This window comes from Bubalus kerabau, chromosome X (assembly GCF_029407905.1).
Source record: "Bubalus kerabau isolate K-KA32 ecotype Philippines breed swamp buffalo chromosome X, PCC_UOA_SB_1v2, whole genome shotgun sequence".
In the NCBI taxonomy this organism is placed as follows: Eukaryota; Metazoa; Chordata; class Mammalia; order Artiodactyla; family Bovidae; genus Bubalus; species Bubalus kerabau.
In genome coordinates this window covers 103,229,588-103,252,995 of record NC_073647.1, presented here as the reverse complement: position 1 = coordinate 103,252,995, position 23,408 = coordinate 103,229,588, and the positions used below count along the sequence as shown (strand labels likewise).

Here is a 23,408-nt window from a genome sequence, read left to right as displayed (position 1 = left end):
AAAGGGGATGACTGAGCTGACCAGCAGCCCCTTTCCCCATTCTCTTTTCTTGATTGGGTGAGGCTCTGATACTCATTCTGGGAGCACGAGGGTGGCCATGAAAACTAGTCCAGGAAACATCAGCCTGGACTCCTTTGAGTAGCCAAAGCAATTCTCATTATGTAGGGGAAATAACGCCCCCCCCCTCCCCGCCGGCCCCGCAATTATCCTCCAATTCCCCACCCTTGGTCAGTAGTAGATACTTCTTCCCCCAGGAAAGCTACCCATGACCACCACATCTAAGCATGGTAAACCTGGACATTGTTCCCCTCTCCCCACCCTGACAATCAAGACAAAAAGACATATGGGAAGGCTGAGGCCTAATGAGGACACTTCATGATCATTTTTCTCACCTTCCCAGCCCAGGGTGTAGCTGGGACTGGCTGTGAGCCTTCTATTTCTAAGGCAGGTGCTCCTTGTCTCACAGAGTTCACCATTTAATCTCTTATGGAGCCAGTTAAGCTGCTTGCTCTATTGTCAGTTAATTTCGGGGGGGGCACTGGTTGAACAGGGGGTTGACCTGATAGAGACCCATAAAGACCCACACCTTCATTCCTTCATCACTCATCAGTTCTATTGGACAGAAGGGTGGGCTTCTTTACCCACTCAAGGTTAAAAGCTTTCTCCAGGTGGTGGTAACAGTTTGTACTTTATTGCATATGCAACCCTGCCATACTTCAGTTGATTCTTCTGCCCTCCAAAGTAGGTTTATATCAGGCCCCTTTGGGGTCACTGAGCTGTGCTCCCCTTTCCTTTTGGGGCAGAGTAGATAGAGTCCCTTGAGCAGGCAGTGGGCAGGGAGAGATATACAATCGATGACCACAGTCTTCATATAAGTACGTACACTTAAATCAGCACCCTGGGGGAGTTGGAAAGGGTCTTCAGGATGGGATGAACTAAGGCTGGTCTATCTTGGGACTCTGAAGGTAAAGGAGCACATCCTGGGATTTAGTCTGAATGGGGTATGTCTTCCCCAAACTTGTTCTGGTGGGCGATGTTCTTCACTGCTAGGAGATCCTGAGGAGGAGGCAAGAGAGGGGAGGTAAAGTGAGCACCCCTCTACCTCAGCTAGGAGGCTGCCCCAACTCCAGCCCTCAACCACACTGTCTCTTGGCCTATCACACATGCAGAAGGGTTTCCATTTGTCCCTTACCCAATCACAAAAGGTGTGTGTGTAGGGGAGGGAGTGTGAGTGAGTATGCACACATTAGAGGGTCTGCCCAGGGCCCACCTTGTGGTGGACATAGGCTTGACAGTGGTAACACCAGGCAGACAGGTCGGCATAGCTGAGTACTAGTGGGTGTCCTGAACCTTCATGGTGCTGGAGCATATGAGCATTGATGTAACGACCGCAGTAGATCTGAGGTTGGGGAACGAGTGTTGGATGGAGATTAGACCCATATAGGGTTTGCTCCTGGGTCAACCTCCACCCCACACTCTTCTTCAGCAGCATACCTGATAGCAAGACAGACACACCCAGTTCTCCTGGAGTGTTCCACAGTCCTGACAAGGTTGGGTCACATTTAGTCCTGTCTCAGGTATGGGGCATACTGCCGCCAAATGAGGACACCAAAGCAGTGGTCTCACCGCATAAAACATGACCTGGGGTGGGTAAAACTGAGTAAGCTAGGGACTCTATCTCCCCATTATACGTTCTTATAACACATACTCCTAGGTTGAGGCACAAATGGGTGTGAGAAGGAAGCCACCGTTCTAGCCTCTCCCTGAACTCACCTCGTCAGTGTCAGCATGATCTCCAAAGACCTGCACTGGCACTGACTCATTTGTGTCCTGACCTCCAGCTGCCTCTCCTAGTAGTCCTTCCTCTTCTGAGGGCTCCTGTACACATGGAGAGGAAAGATGTATCTAGGAGGCCTGATCCTCATCCCTTTTTCCCCTTACCTGGGTGTGGTGGGCCTTACCTGAGTCGTGCTATCTAGGTCCAGTATTCTGAGGTTTGTCATCAGCTTACTAGGGGATGTCTGGGCTGTGGCTCCTTGCACGGGTAAGGCAGGAGGAATCCTGTTGTTGATGCATGAGGCTGGAGGGTTTTGGATCAGTTCAGCTCCCCCTGTGGCCCCCTCTGAGATGGTCTGGTCCAGTGCAGCTCCTTGTGTGGCTGTGTCTGAGGACTGGCTCTGAGTAAGTTCTACTGGAGCTCTCGCTGACTCAGTCTGATCTGGAGTGGACTCTTTCACAGATGCTTCTGAGGCGGCCTGTCCCATGCCTGCCTCCAGGATGTTCCCTTCCACTGTGGTCGTCACATTGGCTAACCCAGAACTGGCTGGTTGGGATGGCTTCTTGGTGATCAACTTAGAACTGGAGAGTTCCTCTTTGTTTTTGCGCTCTGGAACCATGGGAGGGAGATCCTTGAATGTGGGTGCTATCCGTTCTCTCGCCTCTGATCCCTGCCCTCCCCTGAGCCCCCATTGCCCCCAATGCCCTGTGCCCACTCACTCATGACCCGCAAACTGCGCCAGTATCTTCGATGGACTTGGATGGTTTTAGTGATGGAAGCCTGGGCTCCAGATAGTGGGGGCCGCAGCCGGGTGAGCAGGGGCAGTGGATCCCCAAGGAGGGAGCGAGTGCAGGCAGCCATGGACTCTGAGATGGATGTCAGGTTATAACCACCCTTTGTTAAGGAAAAGAGGAGGGAAAGGTATGATGGGGTAGTCCTCAGGGAATTCAGGAGACACAATGTCTTGCCTCCCAATCTCCCCTTGGGGCCCTAAAAGTCTGGAGGGTGGGTACTGGGGACAAGTAAGTAGGACCCACATGTGTCAGATGAGCAGCACCTACTGTGTGAGACGGTTGTGAGGATGATAAACTTGTGATGTAATGTGCAAGATAATATTAACCACAACAACAACAGCACTGATGGCAACAATAGTAAGAACTAATGTTCATCAAGTGCTTGCTATGTGCTAGACCCTACGTTTTTTTGGCCAAGCCTTGCAGCATGTGGGATCTTAGTTCCCTAACCAGGGATCGAACCCCTTCCCTGCAGTGGAAGCACAGAGTTTTAACCGCTGGACTACCAGGGAAGTCCTAGACCCTATTCTAAGCACTGAATCCTCACAGCCACGTAGACCGAACTGGTACAGGAACCTGCCTCCACAGTAATGGGAACCCCTGGCCCCACCCACCCAGAAGCCCCTGCCCTGCCCTGGTATAGGAACAACTGATCTTTCTCTCTACATAAACCTCTGTCCTGATCTGGTAAGGGATCCCCTGTTTCTTACACTCTATAGGAACCCCAGTCTCTGCTCTTTTTCCAGATAAAGAAACTTTGGCTCCGAGTGATTAGATGACTTGTCTGAGATCCTAACAGATGGTTAGAAGTAGCATTGAGGTTGAAACCCGGGCTACCTGAGGAAAGAGTCCACCACTCCGCCCTGCCACAAGCAGGCCTGGGCACATGGTGGGACATCTTGCTAGTCAATTAATCTTTCTGTGACTTTTTGTCCTCATCTGTAAAGGAGCAATAATAACAGCACAGAAGGTTGCTGAGAGGGTAAAACTAACATATGAACAATGTGTAACAATAAGCTACAGCTCTTGTACAAGGCTTATGACGTTCCAGGCACCCCTCCACGATTAGCCAGCCACACCTTACAGACGAGGATACTGAGGTACAAGGGGCAGGGGCGCTGAGTAATTTACAAAAGGTCAGTGAACTTCCTTTGTCCTGGGATTTTGTTGGATGCAGCTCAAGCAGAGGTAAAAAGCATAGACTTTGGCACCAGGCTGCTTGGGTCCAAGCCTGGCTCTGCCATTATTAAATGTGTGATCTCTGGCTAGTCACTACAGCTCTCTGTGTTTCGGCTTCCCTGATCTTGAGAGAGGAAAATGATAAGGTCAGCAGACCTTACCTCACAAGACTGCTTTAAGTAAATGCATTAGTTACGCATGTTAAGTGCTGAGAGAAGTGTCCTGCACATAGTGGGTACTCAATTAAAGCTGCTCATGCTGGTGTTATTAATGCCCAGTGTATGCTCACAACCCCAGGTGGGGACACCCAAGTCTTCCCGACCATCCTCCGACCATGGGAAGAGGGACTGAGAGAGTTACCTCTAGGATTAGGATGATATGGCCATTGGCCAAGCCCATCAGCTGGTGGGTGAGGTGGGCATAGCCCTCAGGCGACACCTGGCAGCCTCCCAGAGGATCCCCCCGAGCAGCGTCGAAGCCAGCTGAGACCAGCACCAGTTCTGGGTTAAACTGAGGCAGAGAGAGAAAAGACACACTGAGCATGAAGGAGGGGGCATGGGGACTTAGTAGCACAGGGAGACCCAGAGACATGGAGACAAGGACAAATGAAAACAGGGTGATGCAAGTCAGAGGGATGGAGACATGGGACCCGGAGCCCAGGAGACACAAGCCCAGAGCCCTGAAAATAGGGAGGGCAGGACATGGAGACATAAGAGAAACTTGGAGACATGGATACATCAGACACAGATTTTGAGACACAAGATACAGAGAGATGCAGATGTGAGAAATGGATGGACGGGGACATGAAGCAGAATTGTAAGCTGTGGAGACTCATGTCAAGAGACAGTGACATGAAACAGAGAGATTATGTTCTCACATATACACCCAAGGCTGAGACCAAGAGGCAAACACTCCCCTCCCTGGATCAAACATGGGACACATGTGCACAACACAGGGTTTTATACACAGTGCTAAAAAGAGGTACACACATGCTTCCATCATAGAAGATGACAACAAAAGTGCCACACACAGAAGATGGTCACATACAGCCACACACAATCAAACAGTCTCATACAGACTGGACTATTCATGGTATTAGTCACACATACACACACATACATAATTTCTCAGAGGGAACAGTAACCCTCAGCTACTCCTGCACCAACACAATTATACACGTCACCACCAAAGGCAAAATAGTCATACATGCTGTTGCACCCACAGGAGATGGACACTTGCACACAGTCACACACATACTATTTCAGAGTTACACAAACACAGATGGTAGTCACAGCCACTGTGCACAGACATACACACACATCTGAACATGCATGTCTGCACAGAGGTCACAAAAATGGCACTCACATTCATCAACCCTCAGAGTAAGTCATGCATACATGATTTGCCACAGACATACATGGTTTACACATGGAGAAGAGAGTTACCTACAGCCACTCAGTGTCAGGCAAATATATATTAATATATAGACCATAGCAGACACTTGGAGAGATGACTGTCAGAGAGAGAGCACTGTGCAGTGATGCACAATATGACAGCCATCACACAGAGCAATGGTAGTGACAAACAGCTACCCGTAGAGTCTCACACATACTCAAACCCCTCAACACCGTGCAGTTCCATAGAGCTGGCAGTCACATGGGGCCACCATGACACACAGACCAGCACTAGTGATGGTGTACACATGGGACATGTTCACAACCAGGCACACTTCCAGGCAAGATTACTCACACACCCAGAAGTCCTCACAGTTACACACAGAGGGCAGTCACAGACAGATACTGCACAGACATACCCAAAAGCCATCACACAGTCACATCCCTTCACCCAGAGCCATCACTACTGTCACCCACAGGCCCTCTCACAGGATCAGTCACCTGTAAGTTGGACACACGCACACTCACTACCACATACAGAGTCTCATCATGTGCACCCCGAATCATACCTCGTAAGCAATAGGAAGCACCAGACGGTGCCAGGCAGCCAGGTAGTCAGCATCACCCATGTGGGGTCCATTCCAGGCCACATTGACAGTGAATCCTGTGCCTGTAGCTTTACCTATCCGGGTACAGGCACCCTCGTTCCCCATGGGAAAGAAGGTTCCATGATCATAGCGGTGCAGGGAAATGTACAGCACACTGTGGGGACAGGGTGGGAAGGGGGGGGGACACAGCTGGTTAGCAAGGTGCCCCTGAGGCATGGCCTGCCCATCTCCCTGACCACACTCCAGCCCCTGCCCCAGCCCCTCACCTGGGGTCCTCCTCAAATATGTGCTGAGTTCCATTACCATGATGGATGTCCCAGTCCACGATCAGGATCCTGAGGAGGGGACAGCACCTTAGTTACCTGGCAACACTGGTTCCCTGGGGGAGGGCAGGGGCTACACCCCTGGAGTCAGTGTGCCGGGACATTTACTGCAGGTGGCAGGACCCTGAGTCCCTGGGGAAAGCACTGGCTGGCAGGCTTGTGGGTCCTATCAGAGTCCTAAGGGCTTCACTGTGGGCCAGAGCAAGTGCTCAGGGCCAGATCCTGGGCCCCATGTGGATAAGTGCCATGGGCCTTTTGAAGTAAGCACCAGAGACCGTCCTCTGGGTTCTGTTAGGATAGTCATCAAGGGCCAGAAATTCTGGGGCAGGGCACCCTGGATTCTGTTTGATAAGCACCTGCATGCCACAATCTGGGGATCCCATTTGGGTCAGGCCCCAAAAGCTAGATCCTCCTTGGTCCTTTTCTGGAAGTGCTGGGCAACTGGACCCTGGAGTGGTTCTGGGTAACTTTGGGTGCTGCATTACAGGGCCTGCTGAGTAAGCACTGGGCAGTGGGGGCAGGGAGACTTACCGCAGCGCATGCCCACTGATGGCCTGGGCATGACGAGCAGCCACAGCCACAGAATTAAAAAAACAGAAACCACAAGCTGCATCCGGCTCTGCATGGTGGCCAGGAGGTCGCACTACAGCAACGCCATTCAAAACCTGGGGGAGGGGCAGGAAGCAAAGATTAGACCACCCACCCTCACCGCTTTCCCTCCCCTTTTGTCTCTTCTTCCCTGTCTCTAGTCCCCCTACTACTCCACCAGCTGCTAAGGCCTCCTCCCCATCGCCCTGTAGGCCCCATCCCCCTGGATGCACTTCCCTGTGCGTAAGGCCTCTGGCGACCTGGGGCTGTAGTCCCCTTCCATTGCGGACTGCTCCCCCAGTCCCCTTTCCTCAGGCCTGGCCCAACTCTCAGAGCCGCCTCTTTCCTGCCCCCCCCTGCCCCCAGGACTTCCTTGCCAAGAGCCCAAGGTCCCCTCCCCAAAGCGCAGGCACCTCTCCTGCCAGTACTGCCTCCACCAGGCGACAGGCGGCCCCTGCAGCCAGCTGTGCGCAGGCAAAAGTGCTGGAGCAGATGTAGATGGAGTCATAGTTGGCACCCTCCCGGCGCAGCTCCCGGGTCTTCATCTTCTCCGTGGCCCGTAGACGTTCCAAGTGCTCAGCACTGGAGGTACAGAGGGGGCACTTGAGAAGACAGCCAGGTACTTCTGTCCCCTCCACATCCCTCCCCACCCCGTGTCTTATAACAGCTCCATGTATCAGAGAGGCAAGCCCAGGCTCCATGCTCTGAGGCCCATCCTACCCTGGCCATGTGGGTCTGACCTGTGGCAGGTGAGCAGCTCAGCATCTGTAGCGGGCCTTGCGGGCAGGGAGTGGCAGCGCTTGGCAAGGCCCAGTTCATCCAGGTGATGCATGATAAAGTGGATCCGCTGGGGCATCTCAGGGTGGTAGCTAGGAGTGGGGGAACAGAGGCAGGGCTTACTACTGAAAGCGGGGGTTGTTCCCCACCTCCCACTTAGCCTGGCTCTCTGACTGCTTACTTATCCCACAAGTTGTGGTGGTCCATCATCTGCTGGTCATAGACCAACCCCGTGCGAGCCTGCAGCACCGGCCATATCGGAACGGAGAGCTCAGGGGACTGTGGCAGTCTCTCTTCCTCCTCTTCCACATCATCCTTCTCCACAGTGTCCTTTTCTTCCAGGCTCTCAACTGTAAGGGGAGGCCACATTCACCCTATTCCCTTATGCCACCCCCAACCTAGATCCCTGTAATACTCTGGAACGAGGTTTACCCAAACCTAAAAAGGGGTGGGAGGCCTGAAATCAGGGCCCAGTGAGAGAGGGCCTGACTCCCCCCTCCCCCCAGCAAGGTGGCTTCCGGAAGGTCAGAGTGGGGTCTGAAGAGAAACTCCTCCCACAGCTCATTCCTTACCCAACCCCTGACCCAACACACTCCCTGCCACCTACCTGATCTCACAAGGCTCTCCCAGAAGGGTTCCAGGGCTTCCAGAGTACAGGAGAGTGATGCCTGGGCACTGGTCAAGTGAGGGTGAAATGTGACCAGCAGGCTCCTGAATGAGCAGTGAGGGGCCTGCTTCTCCCCTCTTCCACCTGGGCTTACCTTGGGCAGGGAGCACCAGGAGACTCTAACACAGGACAAGGGTCACCCAGAAGGGTGTGGAGGGAGGCGCTGACACCTTCAGCCAGAGAGCGGAGATTATAGCCACCCTGGGAGAGGGAGAGCAGGAAAGAGCCAGATTTTACCAGAGAAGAGTATGAGTGACACTGGGGTGGTGCTGGCTGCATGTCAAGGCATTTGAAGGGTGATTTCATTTGCTGAGCAAATAGTCTGAGGGTGGTTACCACTATTATGATGCACCTCTGACATAAGAGAAGCAGAGGCACAGGGAGGTTGAGGGACTTAGGTGAGGTTGTCCAGCTAGTAAGTGGAAATGCTGGGACAGGAACTTCTGCCAGATTTTAATGTTGTTCTTCTGTTTTCCAGGATCCATGGGCTGAAGTGGAAGTGAGGTACTCACCTCCAGTGAGAGGATCAGCTTGCCTTCTGCCAGACCCATGAGCAGATGGGTGAGCTGGGCGAACCCTGCTGGAGTGGCGGCCATCTCACCCTGGGGGGGGGACACGGAGGGTCAGCCTGGCTCCACAGGGCCTCGTTCTGCCCTCCCGCCATCGCTGAGTACCTGCCTTACCTTGGGGTCCCCTTGGAGGGCATCAAATCCAGCGGCTACCAGGACCAGCTGGGGCTGGAACTGAAGGAGGGAGGAGTCACATGAGGCCACCTGCTATCATGGCCCATCCCTCAACATCACCTCTGCCCCAGCACACCCCAGAGCCCCAGGACCTCAAATGCAACTGGCAGGAGGACGTGAAGGAAAGCGGCGATGTAGTCAGCATCTTGCATCCCCACCTGCAGACAGGGAGGTATGATGGGGACGTGCTGCCATCTGCTCTGAAGGGCAGGAGTGGGTATCACTTTGGGGGGGTGAAGGGTGGGCAGACACTGACCTGGTTCCAAGGCACGTTGATGGTGTATCCCTGGCCTTGGCCTAAACCCGTGGTGGACCAATTAGAGGCCTTAAGATGGGGCCAGAACCGACCCTGCTCATAGCGGTGGATGGAGAAATAGAGGACACTGGAGGCAGAGAAAAAAAAAGAGGTGGGGGGTTCAGTCAGTATTCCCCAGAAACCTCCAACCCACAGCTACCACAGTTGACTTAACCACTCATTCATTCTCTCATTAATTTCCCCATGAATTTTTAAATTCATATATTCATTCTTCCATTCAGTTGCCAAATTATTCATCCTCCCATCCATTAATTCTTCCATTTATTTACCCATTACCTCACTCACTCATTCATTTGGTCTCTTACTATAATTCCTCCCACAGCAAACACTGCTGCCCCTTTCAGTGCCCATACAGTTCTACCTCTGAGACCCCAAGAGCTATTAGGTCTATTCCACCCCCAAGGGCTCCTGACCCCATGGGGGACTCCAGATCATGCCTGCTTACCCACCTGCCTCTGTTACCATGGTAGTGAACACAGAACACTGTGACAATGGAGGCCCATAGGGGCATGTGGCTCTTAGTTAGTGGATGCCAGGTAAGGCTGAAAAGAATGCCAGGCAAGGCTAGGGAGCTTAGTATTTTCACTGAAGGAAGTGGGGAGACTCAGGAGCTATATGGGGCTGGAGTGGGGATGCTGGCTGGGGTTCCATGAGGCCAGTGAGGAGGCAATTCCTTCTCTCCAATACCTTACAGGCCAAATCTATCACTTCTGTTTTCTAGAGAAACTGAGCACTCAGAGCAGTGAGGAAGACTGACACAGAACAGATACTGAAGTCACAATGGTATATGTTCTGATAGTAAGCCCAGTAAGAGGGCTTGATTCTGACTGAGGTGATCAAAATGAATATCTCTTATCCATCCTTCTATCCATCTGTTCATTCACTTCCTGCCTTGTTCCAAAAATGATTTAAGGCAGCATTTTTTTTCTATTTTAGGAAAAGGCAAGAAATAGTGGTAAGCAATGAATCTAGGCAAACTTAACAGTCACATTTTAATAAATGTTGATACTGTAGGTGTGAAATTAAATGCAAACTGGTATAAAAGAATTTCTGAAATCGAAGAAAACTATCTTGGAATTGGGGGATGAAGTCCATGTGAAAACTCTGGTCTTGAGCAGATGAGGGGGTGATTGTTTCACTTTTGACTCTGATAGATAAATATATAGTAGAACATAAAGATTATGATCAGGGAAAGAAAGGAATAAAGAAAAGATATGAAGAAAGTCCAAGTTTATAAAACAAACAGAAGGAGATAAAATAAGTTCAGCTGGGAATTCCCTAATGGTCCAGTGGTTAGGACTCTGTGCTTTCATTGCCAAGGGTCTGGGTTCCATCCCTGGTCAGGGAACTAAGATCCCACAAGCTGATGCATGGCTAAAAATAAGTAAATAAATAAGTTCAATCAACTTCCAGTAAAAGAATGGTAGATTAATAGCACAGGTTTACCTCCTCACTCCCCTACAATCCTATCAAAAGATAGTAAAGATATTTTAAACAAGAATCAACGCAGGAAAACAGAGAGTGGGAGAAAGGATGTCAGACAATTAGAGACTTCAACAAATCCCTGGAAAGTTGTCTGAGGGTCCAGGGCCCCAGTGAGCCCTCTCCCATACTGAACATGTTGGGAGGATACCCAAGACAGTTTGAAGTTTCCCTTCTGGAGAAGTCATGCACAGATGTAGGTCAATGCACTCAAAATCAATTCTGTCACTGAATGACAAACTCACTAAATTTATTTTTTCCTTTTAACTACTAAGTTTTAGTTTATTAAAGGAATTCTTGTTAATTTTCTTAGGCATGATAATAAGATTTCCTTAATATGATTAGTCATTCTCTGTAATAAATGCCTTGGAGGCAACAGCTGTATTCTTCTGTGGATATATGACTGACTATATGTATAGGTATGAAGAACTATGAATATATTCAGTACATTCTTCCTTATGAATAAGAATGTATAAACAAAAAAGAAATCTATCCATGACCTTCAATCATCCAGCTTCCTTATCTCTCAACTCCATCAGGAGGATAGTTCTTAAAACATTTTTATGAATACAAAGAAAATAAGTAAACTAAAGCTTAGTACAGCATAGATACAGAGAGCAAGAAAGTGTTCTTGGAGATTAAAAGAATTCATAAACACAATTCAACAGAAGGACTGTTGAATTAGAAAGTAAAGTTGAGTAAATCTCCCAGGACACAGAGCAAAAGGAAAAAGAGACAGAAGATATGAGATAAAAAATAAGAGATACAGAGGATCAACCCAGGAAGTCTAACATCTGACTAACAAGAGAGACCAGAGAGGACACAGTAGAAGAAATCATCAACAATCTAACAGAAAACTTCTGAGGATTTAAGAAAGGTGTGAATATTCTGATGTAAAATGTCTACCACTGGTAAGTAGAATCAGTGGCGAAGTGAAAATTTAGGGCACCAGGAAGAACCTAAAACCATCCAGAAAGGAAAATATATTGGAAAGGAATGAAATCAGACTGATATCTGAACATGTGCCAGCAGCACTGAATGGTGGAAAATAAACAAAGCAATGTCTGGAGAACCACCAACCTAGATTAGATAAAGTGCTACAGGAGCGCAAGAGCCCTTTTACAAGGGAGAAAGTACAATTTATGCAGTCAATTCAATAAAAGCCCAGATAAAACATCCTACAGATATGCTCAGAGAAGTATAAAATTATTTACCAGACTATTCACTGTAGAATTGTTCATAATAGCAAAGACTGGGAAACACTATAAATGTCCTAAGATTAAATGAACAAAGTTACAGCCATACCATGGAACATGGTAGAGCCTTACAAAGAATGAGATGCTTTTCAGAGGTTCTAACGGAGAGGTGCCCACACCATACTGTTAAAAGCAAAAAAGCAAGTTGCTGAAGAAAATGTAGTAGTTAGTGGTAGTATGTTAATAATAGTAATGATAATGATGAATATTTGTACATCTACAGGAAAGATTCAGTTACTTTTGAGGTGATGGGAATTATAGTAGAGTCACTGCTTTAGACATTTTGATATTATTTACTTTCTTTTTGGCTGTGCCATACAGCTTGTGGGATCTCAGTTCCCTGACCAGGGATTGAACCCCAGCTGTGGCAGTGAAAGCCCAGAATCCTAACCACTAGGTGACCAGGGAACTAACTCCCTTCAATTTTTTAACAAATAATTGGAAAATAAAGTAATATTTTGAGGTTCACTTCAGCTCCTGGGTAACTTGGTGAATGAGCTCTCCAAATACCTGTGGGCTCAAATCTTGTCTCTTCAACTTCTCTGTATGACCTCTTAACCTGTAAGCCTCAGTTCCCTGATCTGTAAAATGGGGACCCCAATAGCCCCTGCCTCAGAGTGAAATTCTGAGAGACAGCAGACACGCACAGGGCAGCACTGAGCCTGTTCCCAGGACAGGTCCAACCAACGAATATGAATGCCTTCCCTTCCCTCTGGGGCCCCTTTTGGCTGCCTGTAAAGGTAGGGGGTGTTTGGGAGTCTAGCATTTGGGGTAGTACTCTAGCATCGCGGCATACCTAGGATCTTGGTCAAAGGCGAACTGTATTCCCTGACCATGGTGCACATCCCAATCCACGATAAGGACCCTGTGAGCGGGAGAGAAGGGGGGCCACTATGTAAGAAGATCAAGGAACATTGGGAAGAAGTGCCCAGACCAGGACACCCCACCTCATATCACCCTCATTACACCCGCCCTGCTGCTTGCTGCTGACCTCTGAATATCATGCTTCTGTTGAGCGTAACGGGCAGCCACGGCCACGTGGTTGAACATGCAATATCCATCCATGAGACTGTGCTGGGCGTGGTGTCCAGGAGGCCTGGGCAGGGCAGGGAAGGCCACAAATTGCTGGTGGTGGGGTTTTCCTTGGCAGAGATGGACTCTTCCTGCTCTCTACTCCTGGACCACCAACTCCCTCAGTGCTGATGCCTGCACAGCCGCCAGGAACTGAGTATTTGGAGCCCTCAGACCCTCACCCCTAGTCTACTCTTCTCTCTCTGAAGGAAATTTGAAAATGCTTATTAAAATGATCAATGCATACACCCTCATACCGAGTCCTGTTCCTGGGGACTTAGTCCACAACCTATATAACAAAAAGGGTGAAATAACATGTTTATAATTGGATGATATTTGCTGCAGCATTTTTTGGAAATAGCAATTGATTGGAGAGAACTAAAATGCCCAGTGGTAGGGGCTGGTTAACTTATTGCATGTTTGTATAATGGTGTTCTACATAGGTCTAGCCTATACACCGTTAAAGAGAAAAGCTTTCCAAGATATAAAAATGAAAAACACATGGTACAGGGAATGTGTTGAATGCTACCATAATTTGTGGCTAATAAAGGGGAGGGGGGCTTCCCTCGTAGCTCAGTCGGTAAAGAATCTGCCTGCAATGCAGGAGACCGGGTTTAATTCCTGGATTGGGAAGATCCCCTGGAGAAGGGAATGGCAACCCACTCTAGTATTCTTGCCTAGAGAATCCCATGGACAGAGGAGTCTGGCGGGCTACAGGGCATGGGGTCGCAAGAGTTGGGCACAACTGAGCAACTAAAACCAAAGGGGAGGGAGGAAAAAAGCTACATCTTCTGCATTTCATCACTTCTGGGGTGCCAAGGATGATAAGATGGACTGTGATTTTTTTCACATGCCAACAACAAAGCAGGAAATGATGCCAAAGGAATTCTGAGGCATTACCGTTTCTAAGATGCATCTGAATTTCAAGATGTTACAAATATGAAATAATATACGTCTTAGAATCAACAAAATATGGCATTTATCCCACAAATAGGCACAGACTGTTTCCAGGAGGACACATGAGTCATTGGTTACAGTGATTACCTCCAGGAGAGGAAGCAGGGGTCTAGAGATGGGGTAAGGGGTAGGGAGGACTTTCACTTGTACCTGACTGCCAACTTTTTTAACATTTGATTCTTGAACCATGTAAATATACTATCCATATCACTACCTTTCACATTTGAGAAAGGAATTTTTTTTAAATGTAAAAAGCCAAATGCCAGTGGGCCCTACCTGATGATGGCCATGCCATTCCGGATCTCAGCCTCCAGGACTGCATCCACCAGCCTGAGGACAGAGCCTGAGGCCAGGCAGGCACAGGTGTATGAGTTCTGGAGAAGACAGTGGGGAGTCAGAGAGGGGAATGAGGGAGAGAGAGGAGAGAGTGGCCATGTCCACTCAGCTACTCCCTCCAGGGTGGTGTGGATGTGGGAATGGGGAATCCCAGGATGGCCACCACCCTCTGCCCTCACAGTTCCCATCCATACCGGATGCAGATAAACTGAATCATAGGTATCTGCTAGGACGTGGAGCTCCTCCTCGTTCATGTACTGGGTCGTTTCCATCAGATCAATATATTCTAGGCTGGGTACGTAGATGGGGGATGGGATTCAGGGGTCCGCCTCCCTCCCTGGCCCTGAACCGGGGCCCCATACCCTCCCCAACTGAGTCCTCCATGCATCAAACCCCTGGACAAATCAGGCCTCCTCACCTGTCAATGTGGGGGATAGCTGGGGTAGAGGACACCTTCCGTGCTCCTTCCCCAGTCTGCCTCATTTCTAGTAATATCCTTTGTCTTCTGCTCTGGCCATACCAGATCCTACCTCTAGGTCTTTGGCCAGACTGTCCCAGCTGTCTGGACCTTCCTCTCCTCAGCCTTCTTCATTGGACTCATTTTTTTTCTCTTTTCAGCTCTGATTCTCCCTCTGACAAGCTAACTTTCCTTGAGACATACCACAACAGGCCTCTTATTCTGGGTTCCTTCAGCCCCGCTGGGGGAACCCTCTGATCATTCCATCCACATATCCATTGTCTGTTTACACATCAGATTATAGTAAGAAAAAGAGCTCACCAGGGACTGATGATATGCCAGGCACCATTCTAAGTACATATCACATCCTCCTTATGTTTACTAGCTCTCAGGTTACAGGCATGACACTGAGATTCAGAGAGGCTCAGTGACTTGCCCAAGTGACATTCCTTCTCAAAGCATTGGCCCAGCGGCAGCCTCCTCCCCATCCCCTACAAGGCTCCTAAACCTTCACCTGTGAACCAACATCAGCTCCTCCTTTTTGGCGAATCGGGCCTGGTGAGGCAAGAGAGAGACAAAGGGCTAAGGCTCTGCTCTGGCTGTGCCTGGGTCCCTCCCTCAGCCACTGCCTTCTGCTCAGGATGTTGGCTGGGGGACTCACCTGAAAGGACACGCAGCGGTCCAGGAGGCCCTCCTGGATCAGTTGCTCCTTGATGGCATGGAGCCGTGCTGGGCGTTCCGGGAAGCTGGGTTAACAGAGATACAGATATATGACACTGGTGAGCACCACATCTGCCCCATCTGCCCTTCCACGGCTGTTGATGCATGAAACTTGGGAGTCACCTCCGGCACCTGGTGGCTCTGTTCTCACAACATATTCAGAGCCTGACCCTCTCCTATCACCTCCACTGCTGCTACCACAACCTCTGGCCTGGGTTATTGAACTCAGCTGGCCTCCTGGCTTCTGCCTTTGTTCCCCCAGCAGTCCTTTCTCTGCACAGCAGCCTGCTGCTGCTAAGTCACTTCAGTCATGTCCGACTCTGTGCAACCCCATAGATGGCAGCCCACCAGGCTCTCCCGTCCCTGGGATTCTCCAGGCAAGAACACTGGAGTGGGTTGCCATTTCCTTCTCCAATGCATGAAAGTGAAAAGTGAAAGTGAAGTCACTCAGTCGTATCCGACTCCCAGCGACCCCATGGACTGCAGCCTACCAGGCTCCCCGTTCATAGGATTTTCCAGGTGAGAGTACTGGAGTGGGGTGCCATTGCCTTCTCCAGCACAGCAGCCTAGACATTGGTTAAAACTCAAATCAGGTCACGTCCTTCCTCTACTCAAAACCTTCTCCTGGCTCTCATTTCATTCAGGGTAAAAGCCAAAGTCCTCCCCATGCCCCAGAAGTCCTGTGACCACCTGTTCCCATTACCTCTCTGACCCCCATCTCCTACTGCTCGCTTCTACACTGGGCTCCTCCCTATTCCTTAATCAAACCAAGTGCGTTTCCACTTGCTTTCCTTCCTGCCCAGGACAACCTTCCCCCAGATGTCTCTCTAGTTCACTCCCTGACCTCCTTCAGATCTCTGCTCAGATAGTGAGGCCTTAACTGATCATCATTCACTTAAAACTGAAGAGCTCCCTCCACTGCACTTTCTGCTACTCTTCCTCCTGCTTTAGCATTTCTCCATAGCACTTCTCCTTCTAACACACTTTATCCCTTGTTTTGTTTGTTTACTGTTTCTCCCTCCCTGGTGGCTCAGACGGTAAAGCATCTGCCTACAATGCGAGAGACCCGAGTTCAACCCCTGGGTCGGGAAGATCTCCTGGAGAAGGAAATGGCAACCCACTTCAGTATTCTTGCCTGGAAAATCCCATGAACAGAGAAGCCTGGTAGGCTACAGTCCATGGGGTTGCAAAGAGTCGGTCACGACTGAGCGACTTCACTTTCTCCTCTACAATGTAATCTCCACAAAGGCAGGAGTTTTGTTTGTTTTGTCTACTGCCTGTCCCTAGTGCCTCGGGAGATAGATATGTATTCGGTAATGAAGCCTTTTGCCATCCGGAGTCTTCCACTGGAAGAGGGGCAATAGAAATTAAACTGGTAAACACTTAAGCATGTTGTTTTTAGTCGCTAAGTCATGTCCGACTCTGCGACTCCATAGACTGTAGCCCACCAGGCTCCTCTGTCCATGGGATTTCCCAGGCAAGAACACTGGAGTGGGTTGCCATTTCATTCTCCATGTAAGAAAAATAATGGACAAAACAATGGCATATCTCAGGTGTGGGGAAAGGGGAGTGGCCAGGCCAGACCTCTCCAAGGGTCTCCTTGAGATCTGAATGTTAACTGGGAGAGGAGGCTGAGATGAGAGAATGCCAGGCATGTTGGAAGAACAGCAAGGGGATCAGTGTGCATGAAGTGAAGCGAAGCAAATGAGGGGTAGGACTGGCTGACGAGGTCATGGAGGTGATATGGAACCAGGTCACGTGGAACGCTGAAGGCCAGGATGAAGAATTTAACTTTAAAGGGAAACAGTCTGTCCTTGAAGGACTTTAAGAGAGAGAACATCATTGTATGTATTCTTTTAGGCTGTTGTATGGAGAACAGGCAGTAGGGGTGAGGGTGGAAGCAAGGAGGCCTCTGCAAGTCTAGGTGAGTCATAATGGTGGTGGCAGTGGAGGCAGCAAGGAGAGGTCAGATTCTGAATACACTTCAAACAGAGCCAAAAGAATTTGCTGATGGATTGCAACATGTGACTGAATGGGAAATGTTATTCTTCCATTTCAGCACAAAGGTCCCTTCTTCAAGGAAGCCTCCTGAGAACCCTGGTTACTAGTCTAAGATCCTCTAGTAAACACTATTGAAAGCCCTGGTCTTAGGTCCTCCTTCATTAAAACACCTCACGTTGCTGATGGCTATTTACAGACCTGTTCTTCTACTTACCTGTCAGCTCCCTGTCTGTCTTGTCTGACACATTTGTATCATTTCTGGCACACAGTAGGCACTCAATAAATGTTCCTTGGCTAAATGAAAAGAACCCATTCGAGCCTGATCCCCATCTCCCTAAATCATTTGCTTCCAGTCTCTAGGCTAGAGTAAGAAAGGGTTCATTCTTGCTAATGGGCTCTAAGTGCATATATTTGTATGGTTTGGGTATGGCCTGGAGGAGCCAGCCTCACCTGTCATCCCAGAGGCAGTGGAATTCATTTAGCTGTTCATCGAACACCAAGCCAGTGCCAGACAGTGTCCTGGCCTCCAGGTTCAGATTCTGCGAGGAAAAAAATGGGAGACACTGATGGATTGAGGGCCTGAATCAGAAGGAACATTCCACACTGTCCAGGATGGAGAACCTTAGGGTTTTGATTGTCCCAGGAGCCTCTCACCAGCCCTTGTAGCCCCATGATTAGGTCTTGCTCGGCTGTTTGGCTAAGCTTCTTCATTCTGCCTTTCTTCTTTACCTCCGCTAGACTGGGGCTGGAGCGGAGTATGGCACCCTTTTTAACACCTCGCTTCTGCCAAACAGAGAGAAGGGTCAGAGTCCAATGCACAGCCCGCTGCTCCCCCTCCCCCTCATCAAGGCAGGTTGGGGGGCCTCACCGAGGTGATGCTGGAGTCGTGGGTGGGGGAGTGGGGATTGTGCCTATTCCTTCGCTCCTTGGGTGTGGTGGAATCCTGACCGGTGGAGGTCATGGCTGGGGAGACTTCACCCCTGACGCGGTCCTGGGGGGTGGGGTGGAGGTGACGGTGAAGGGGCCCGAACGCCCTGAAGACCCCACATACCAGCCCCTTCCAGACCCCGCCCCCTAGGGTAGTCTCCTTCCCTTATGCTGGCTCTTGCCCACCGCCTTTTAAACTCCGTCTCTCAAGGCGCTCTCCCTCCAACCGGGTGTCCATCCTACCTGGTCCCGCCCATTCCACTAGGCTCCATCCCTTTAACACTATTATTTCTCTTTTCAAAGTCTTGCCCTTTAACAGAGCAATTAACCCCCAAGCTCAATCCGTTCTCACCGCCCCTTCCGCTCTATCAACCCTTTCATTCCTCAAAGCCTCGCGCAGACCCCACCCCTTCGCAAACCTGCCCCTTCCAGCCAATCTCCCAAGATAATCAGCCACCCTTTCACTCAGCCAGACCCAGCCCCGGCCCCGGCCCCGACTCCACCCTTAACGATCCACTTAACTCCACCCCTTATCGGGCCAGCCCAGCACCTTCCACTTGGCTAGATCCTGACCCTAACGTTTCGACAAGCCCGGCTCCTCAGGGGACTGCCTCTTTCCCTCCAACAGGCCCCACCCCCTACCCAAATCCAACCCCTAGCGCTTCACCAAGCCCCTTCAGCCAGTTCGAGCCGCCTTCCGCTGGCCCCTCCTCCTTCTCGCCCCGCCATTGGCACGGACCAATCCCTTCCGCGCCACTCACCGGGTGCAGCCCCTTTCTCAAACTCCGCCCTTGTCTGGAGCCTCCAAATTCCTGACGACCGCAGGTGCGTGATTCCCCTCTTTTACATTGGGCCGAGTCTCTCTATAGACCGCCCCGATTCCGCCCACACAGGGGACCGTGCCGCGCCGCCGCGCCCCTAGTGCGGGCCACACCTCCCGTGGATTCACTAACTGCTACTCCTCTTCTCTGCGCGCGACGCTGGCCGTACTGCGCCTGCGTGAGGCGCGGGCCGGAGGCGCGACTAAGCGCCCGGGCTCAAGCCCGACCCTCTCCCAACCACCACAGCTGTCGTCCTATCGGCCATGGCCGCCGTCCCTTATTCCCTGTCCACTTACCTTAGGGCCCCTCCAGACCCGCGCCACCTTACCGTGCGATGACTCAGGAGTGGAAGCAAGCAAACAAGGGCGTTAGGAAGGGGCGCTTTCTCACCTCCCCGTGGCTTCCCGCGCGACGCGCCGTAATGACGTAGCCCGGGCGGGCTGGTGGTTGTGCCTGGAGAGCGTTGGAACCTGGACAAGGCTGGTGGCGGCCAAAATGGGAGTGGTGATGATGATAAATGTGGGGATTTTCTGAGTTCGTGTTCACTAAGGTAGTACACAAGAAACATTCACCAAATGTTAGATATTAATATTCTGCCACGAAAATGGTGGAGCGGAATGAGTCTTGATAGGGGCAAATAATTGTGATAATAGCAAGTATTGTGTGACAGGCATTGTCGTAAGACAAAATACTATGAGGTAGTTCCTTGAGGCTGCTTTGCAGATGAGGAAACTAAGGTTACGTGACTTAACCATGTGACCTTGGGCAAGTTCCTGAACATCTCTGTGCTTCAGTTTCCTCATCTGGAAAATTGTGATAATGATAGTGCCCAGAGACAGAATGGACCTCAGGAGGGGAGTTTTATTTGGGCGGTGGCCCTCCACAGGGTCACTTCTACTCCCATGCTGTAATACAAAGTGTGTGCCTAGCAGGTAGGGGAAGTTGCCCCTGTGCACCCCATCCCCAGCTACCTCACATCACATGTCTAAATGTCAGCCCCACAGTAAGCCAGTTTGTCCTAATCTCCCTGTCTCATTCTTCACCATTTCCTACTGGGCTGTAGGCTGGGGTGGGAGAGATAAGCGGTCTGGGGTTCAACATCACTTACTAACAAACAGATTGACAGCCCCATTGCCCAGTAGCTGGGTCCTCTGACCTTGCAAACCCCGGTTCAAGCCTTCTTGTCCCTTACAGTCTTTTCCTACCTGACCATGTCTTTTGTCCCAGTGGAAGAGGGTTACAGCTTTAAGACCTTTAAACCTCTGCATAGACCAAAGAAAGCATGTAGACAGTGATACACCCTGAGGAACATTTTGAGACTGTGATGCAGGGTAAAAGAGGGAGTCTTGTAAAGGCCAAGGCCCATATTTTTCTGAATAGTCAGAAGAGAGATTTCTCTAGAACTGACGTTGGCAAACTTTTTCTATAAAGGGCCTGATAACAAATATTTTAGGCTTTGCAGGTCACATGGCCACTGTGGCATTGTCTTCCTTCCTGTTCTTATTCCCTCTCTTCCTTCCTTTTCCTTTCTTTTGGTTCCCTTTCTTTCTTTTCCTTCTTCTCTCCATCCCTTCCCCTCCTTTTCTCTCCTTTATGTTCTTTTTGTCTCTTTAAAAGTGTAAAAACAGGTTGCAGTCTGGCTTTGGCCTGAAGGTCACGGTTTGTGGATCCCTGCTGTACAGTGTCAGTCTTTGGTTTCCTTTATCTGGCTGGGATTCTTTTACAGGATGAGTGCAGAGGTTCCATGTTTCCTGAGGAGTGGTATTCCTTTTGTGTGAGGTGTGAGGATAGGGATTCATAGAAAAGGTCAGGTTATTTCTGGTGTTCTTGTACTGGGTCAAGCAAATGTTCCTGGACAGAATGGGGAATAGGGATTCCTATAGTTTCTGTAGTGGTGTTCCTCTACGGAACTAGGCAGGGGTTTCTATACAGGAAATAACCAGTTGTTTCTAGGGAAATCCAGGCTATGCATTCCCATACAAATTCAGGATGAGGCTCCATAGACTGCATTATGACAGGTTCCTATAAAGAGGTGGTTGTGGTTGTTGAGTTGCAAAGTTGTGTCCAACTCTTGCAGCCCCATGGACTATAGCCCACCAGGCTCCTCTGTCCATGGGATTTCCCAGAGAAGAATACTGGAGTGGCTTGCCATTTCATTCTCCAGGGGATCTTCCCCTGCTTCTGCTGCTTAGTCGCTTCACTCGTGTCTGACTCTGTGTGACCATATGGACTGTAGCCCACTAGGCAACTCTGTCCATGGAATTCTCCAGGCAAGAATACTGAAGTGGGTTGCCATGTCCTCCTCCAGGGGATCTTCCCAACCCAGGGATCGAACCCTGGTTTCCTGCATTCCAGGTGGATTCTTTACTGCTGAGCCACCAGGGAACCCCAGAAAGAGATTGCTGCTGCTGCTAAGTCGCCCCAGTCGTGTCCGACTCTGTGTGACCCCATAGACGGCAGCCCACCAGGTCCCCCGTCCCTGGGATTCTCCAGGCAAGAACACTGGAGTGGGTTGTCATTTCCTTCTCCAATGCATGAAAGTGAAAAGTGAAAGTGAAGTCACTGAGTCGTGTCTGACCCTTAGCGACCCCATGGACTACAGCCCACCAGGCTCCTCCATCCATGGGATTTTCCAGGCAAGAGTACTGGAGTGGGGTGCCATTGCCTTCTCCTCAAAAAGAGATTATGTAGCCCAATTCAGGGTCAGCACAGGTGTTTCTGTAAAGGTTCAGAGCCGTGTTCATACAAATTTAGCATTAGGTGTTCATGTCCAGATTCAGTCTAGATTATTATTAATTGTGCTCAATTATGTTAGCTGCTGTAAAACCTAGAATCTCAGAGGCTTCACAGATGCATGTTTATTTCTTACTCATACAAAATCCATTGGGAATATTTATTACTGGTCATTCATGGACCCAGGCAACTTCCATTTTGCAGCTCTGCTCTCCTCTGAGCCTTTGGAGTCCTCACTATTCAGCTAGTAGATGGGGAAAGAGAGAGTCGAAGATTCTATGAGAGAATTTTATGGAAGAGGTCTGAAAGTGTAGTATGTCAATCTGCCCACATTCCATTGGTCAGAGCTCTGTCACATGCCCATATCTAATTATAAGGGAGGTGGGAAAAGTGGGTGAGCCTAGGAAGAAAAGGAACAGATTTCAGAGCCTACAGCAGTGCCTGCTACAGGATTCTATAGACTCCACAGAGCTATGCTGTCCAATGTGGTAGTTCCTAGCCTCACACTGAGCCCTTGAAATGTGACTAGTCCAACTTGAGACGTACTGTAAGTGTAGAATACACACTGAGTTTTTTTTTTTTTTTGAATTGGTATAAATAAATATATCAATAACATTTTTTGGGGGGTGAGCTGTGTCATGGGGGATATTAGTTCCCTGCTGCTACTGCTAAGTCACTTCAGTCGTGTCCGACTCTGTGTGATCCCATAGACGGCAGCCCACCAGGCTCCCCCGTCCCTGGGATTCTCCAGTCAAGAACACTGGAGTGGGTTGCCATTTCCTTCTCCAATGCATGAAAGTGAAAAGTGAAAGTGAAGCCGCTCAGTCGTGGCCGACCCTCAGCGACCCCCATGGACTGCAGCCTTCCAGGCTCCTCCGTCCATGGGATTTTCCAGGCAAGAGTACTGGAGTGGGGTGCCATTGCCTTCTCCGATTAGTTCCCTGACCAAGGATCAAACCTGAGACCCATAATGTGGAGAAAGAGTTAGTCACTCAGTCATGCCCGATTCTTTGCGACCCAATGTACTGCAGCCCACCAGGCTCCTCTATCCATGGGATATTTCAGGAAAGGATACTGGAGCGGGTTACCATTTCCTTCGCCAGGGGATCATCCTGACCCAGGGATCGAACCTGGGTCTCCTGTAGTGCAGGCACATACTTTACCGACAAAACTACAAGGGAAGGCCCCCTATAGTGGAAGTATGGAGTTCTAACCACTGGACCGCCAGGGAAGTCCCAGCAATAACTTTTAAATTGATTAAAATAATTTTATTTATTCCTGACTGTGCTCAGTCTTCATTGCTGTGTGGGCATTCCTCTCATTGTGGAGAGCGGGAGTAACTCTAGTTGTGGTGCTTGGGCTTCTCATTGCAGTGGCTTCTCTTGTTGCAAAGCACAGGCTCTAGGGTGTATGGGCCCAGTAGTTATGGTTCCTGGGTTCTAGAGCACAGGCTTAATAGTTGTGTTGCTCGGGCTCAGTTG

The 23,408-nt window shown here is 49.9% G+C and overlaps 1 protein-coding gene across 4 annotated transcripts; it reads right to left on the bottom strand.

The window, feature by feature from the left end:
- Positions 1–669: 669 nt before the first annotated feature.
- On the bottom strand, positions 670–19,619 carry HDAC6 (histone deacetylase 6). Of its 4 annotated transcripts, none has more exons than XM_055563835.1 (29): positions 19,491–19,619; positions 18,315–18,437; positions 18,101–18,229; positions 17,897–17,985; positions 15,387–15,471; positions 15,240–15,280; positions 14,463–14,559; positions 14,209–14,306; positions 12,896–13,000; positions 12,701–12,769; positions 9,107–9,233; positions 8,943–9,008; positions 8,791–8,850; positions 8,620–8,709; positions 8,202–8,308; positions 8,048–8,115; positions 7,622–7,790; positions 7,404–7,532; positions 7,077–7,245; positions 6,607–6,740; positions 6,019–6,087; positions 5,714–5,906; positions 4,111–4,260; positions 2,497–2,671; positions 1,962–2,386; positions 1,774–1,878; positions 1,495–1,641; positions 1,271–1,399; positions 670–1,056 (listed from the first exon to the last, which is right to left on the bottom strand). In XM_055563835.1, exons 2-29 carry the CDS (start codon positions 18,405–18,407, stop codon positions 988–990), a joined length of 3,387 nt encoding a protein of 1,128 aa, XP_055419810.1. In that variant the 5' UTR covers positions 18,408–18,437; positions 19,491–19,619; the 3' UTR covers positions 670–987. The 4 variants fall into 4 exon arrangements, with proteins under 4 accessions (XP_055419810.1, XP_055419811.1, XP_055419809.1 ...); XM_055563836.1 differs by lacking the exon at positions 19,491–19,619 and adding an exon at positions 19,135–19,406 and having other exon boundaries at positions 18,101–18,226; XM_055563834.1 differs by lacking the exon at positions 19,491–19,619 and adding an exon at positions 19,135–19,402.
- Between the last annotated feature and the right edge of the window lie 3,789 nt (positions 19,620–23,408).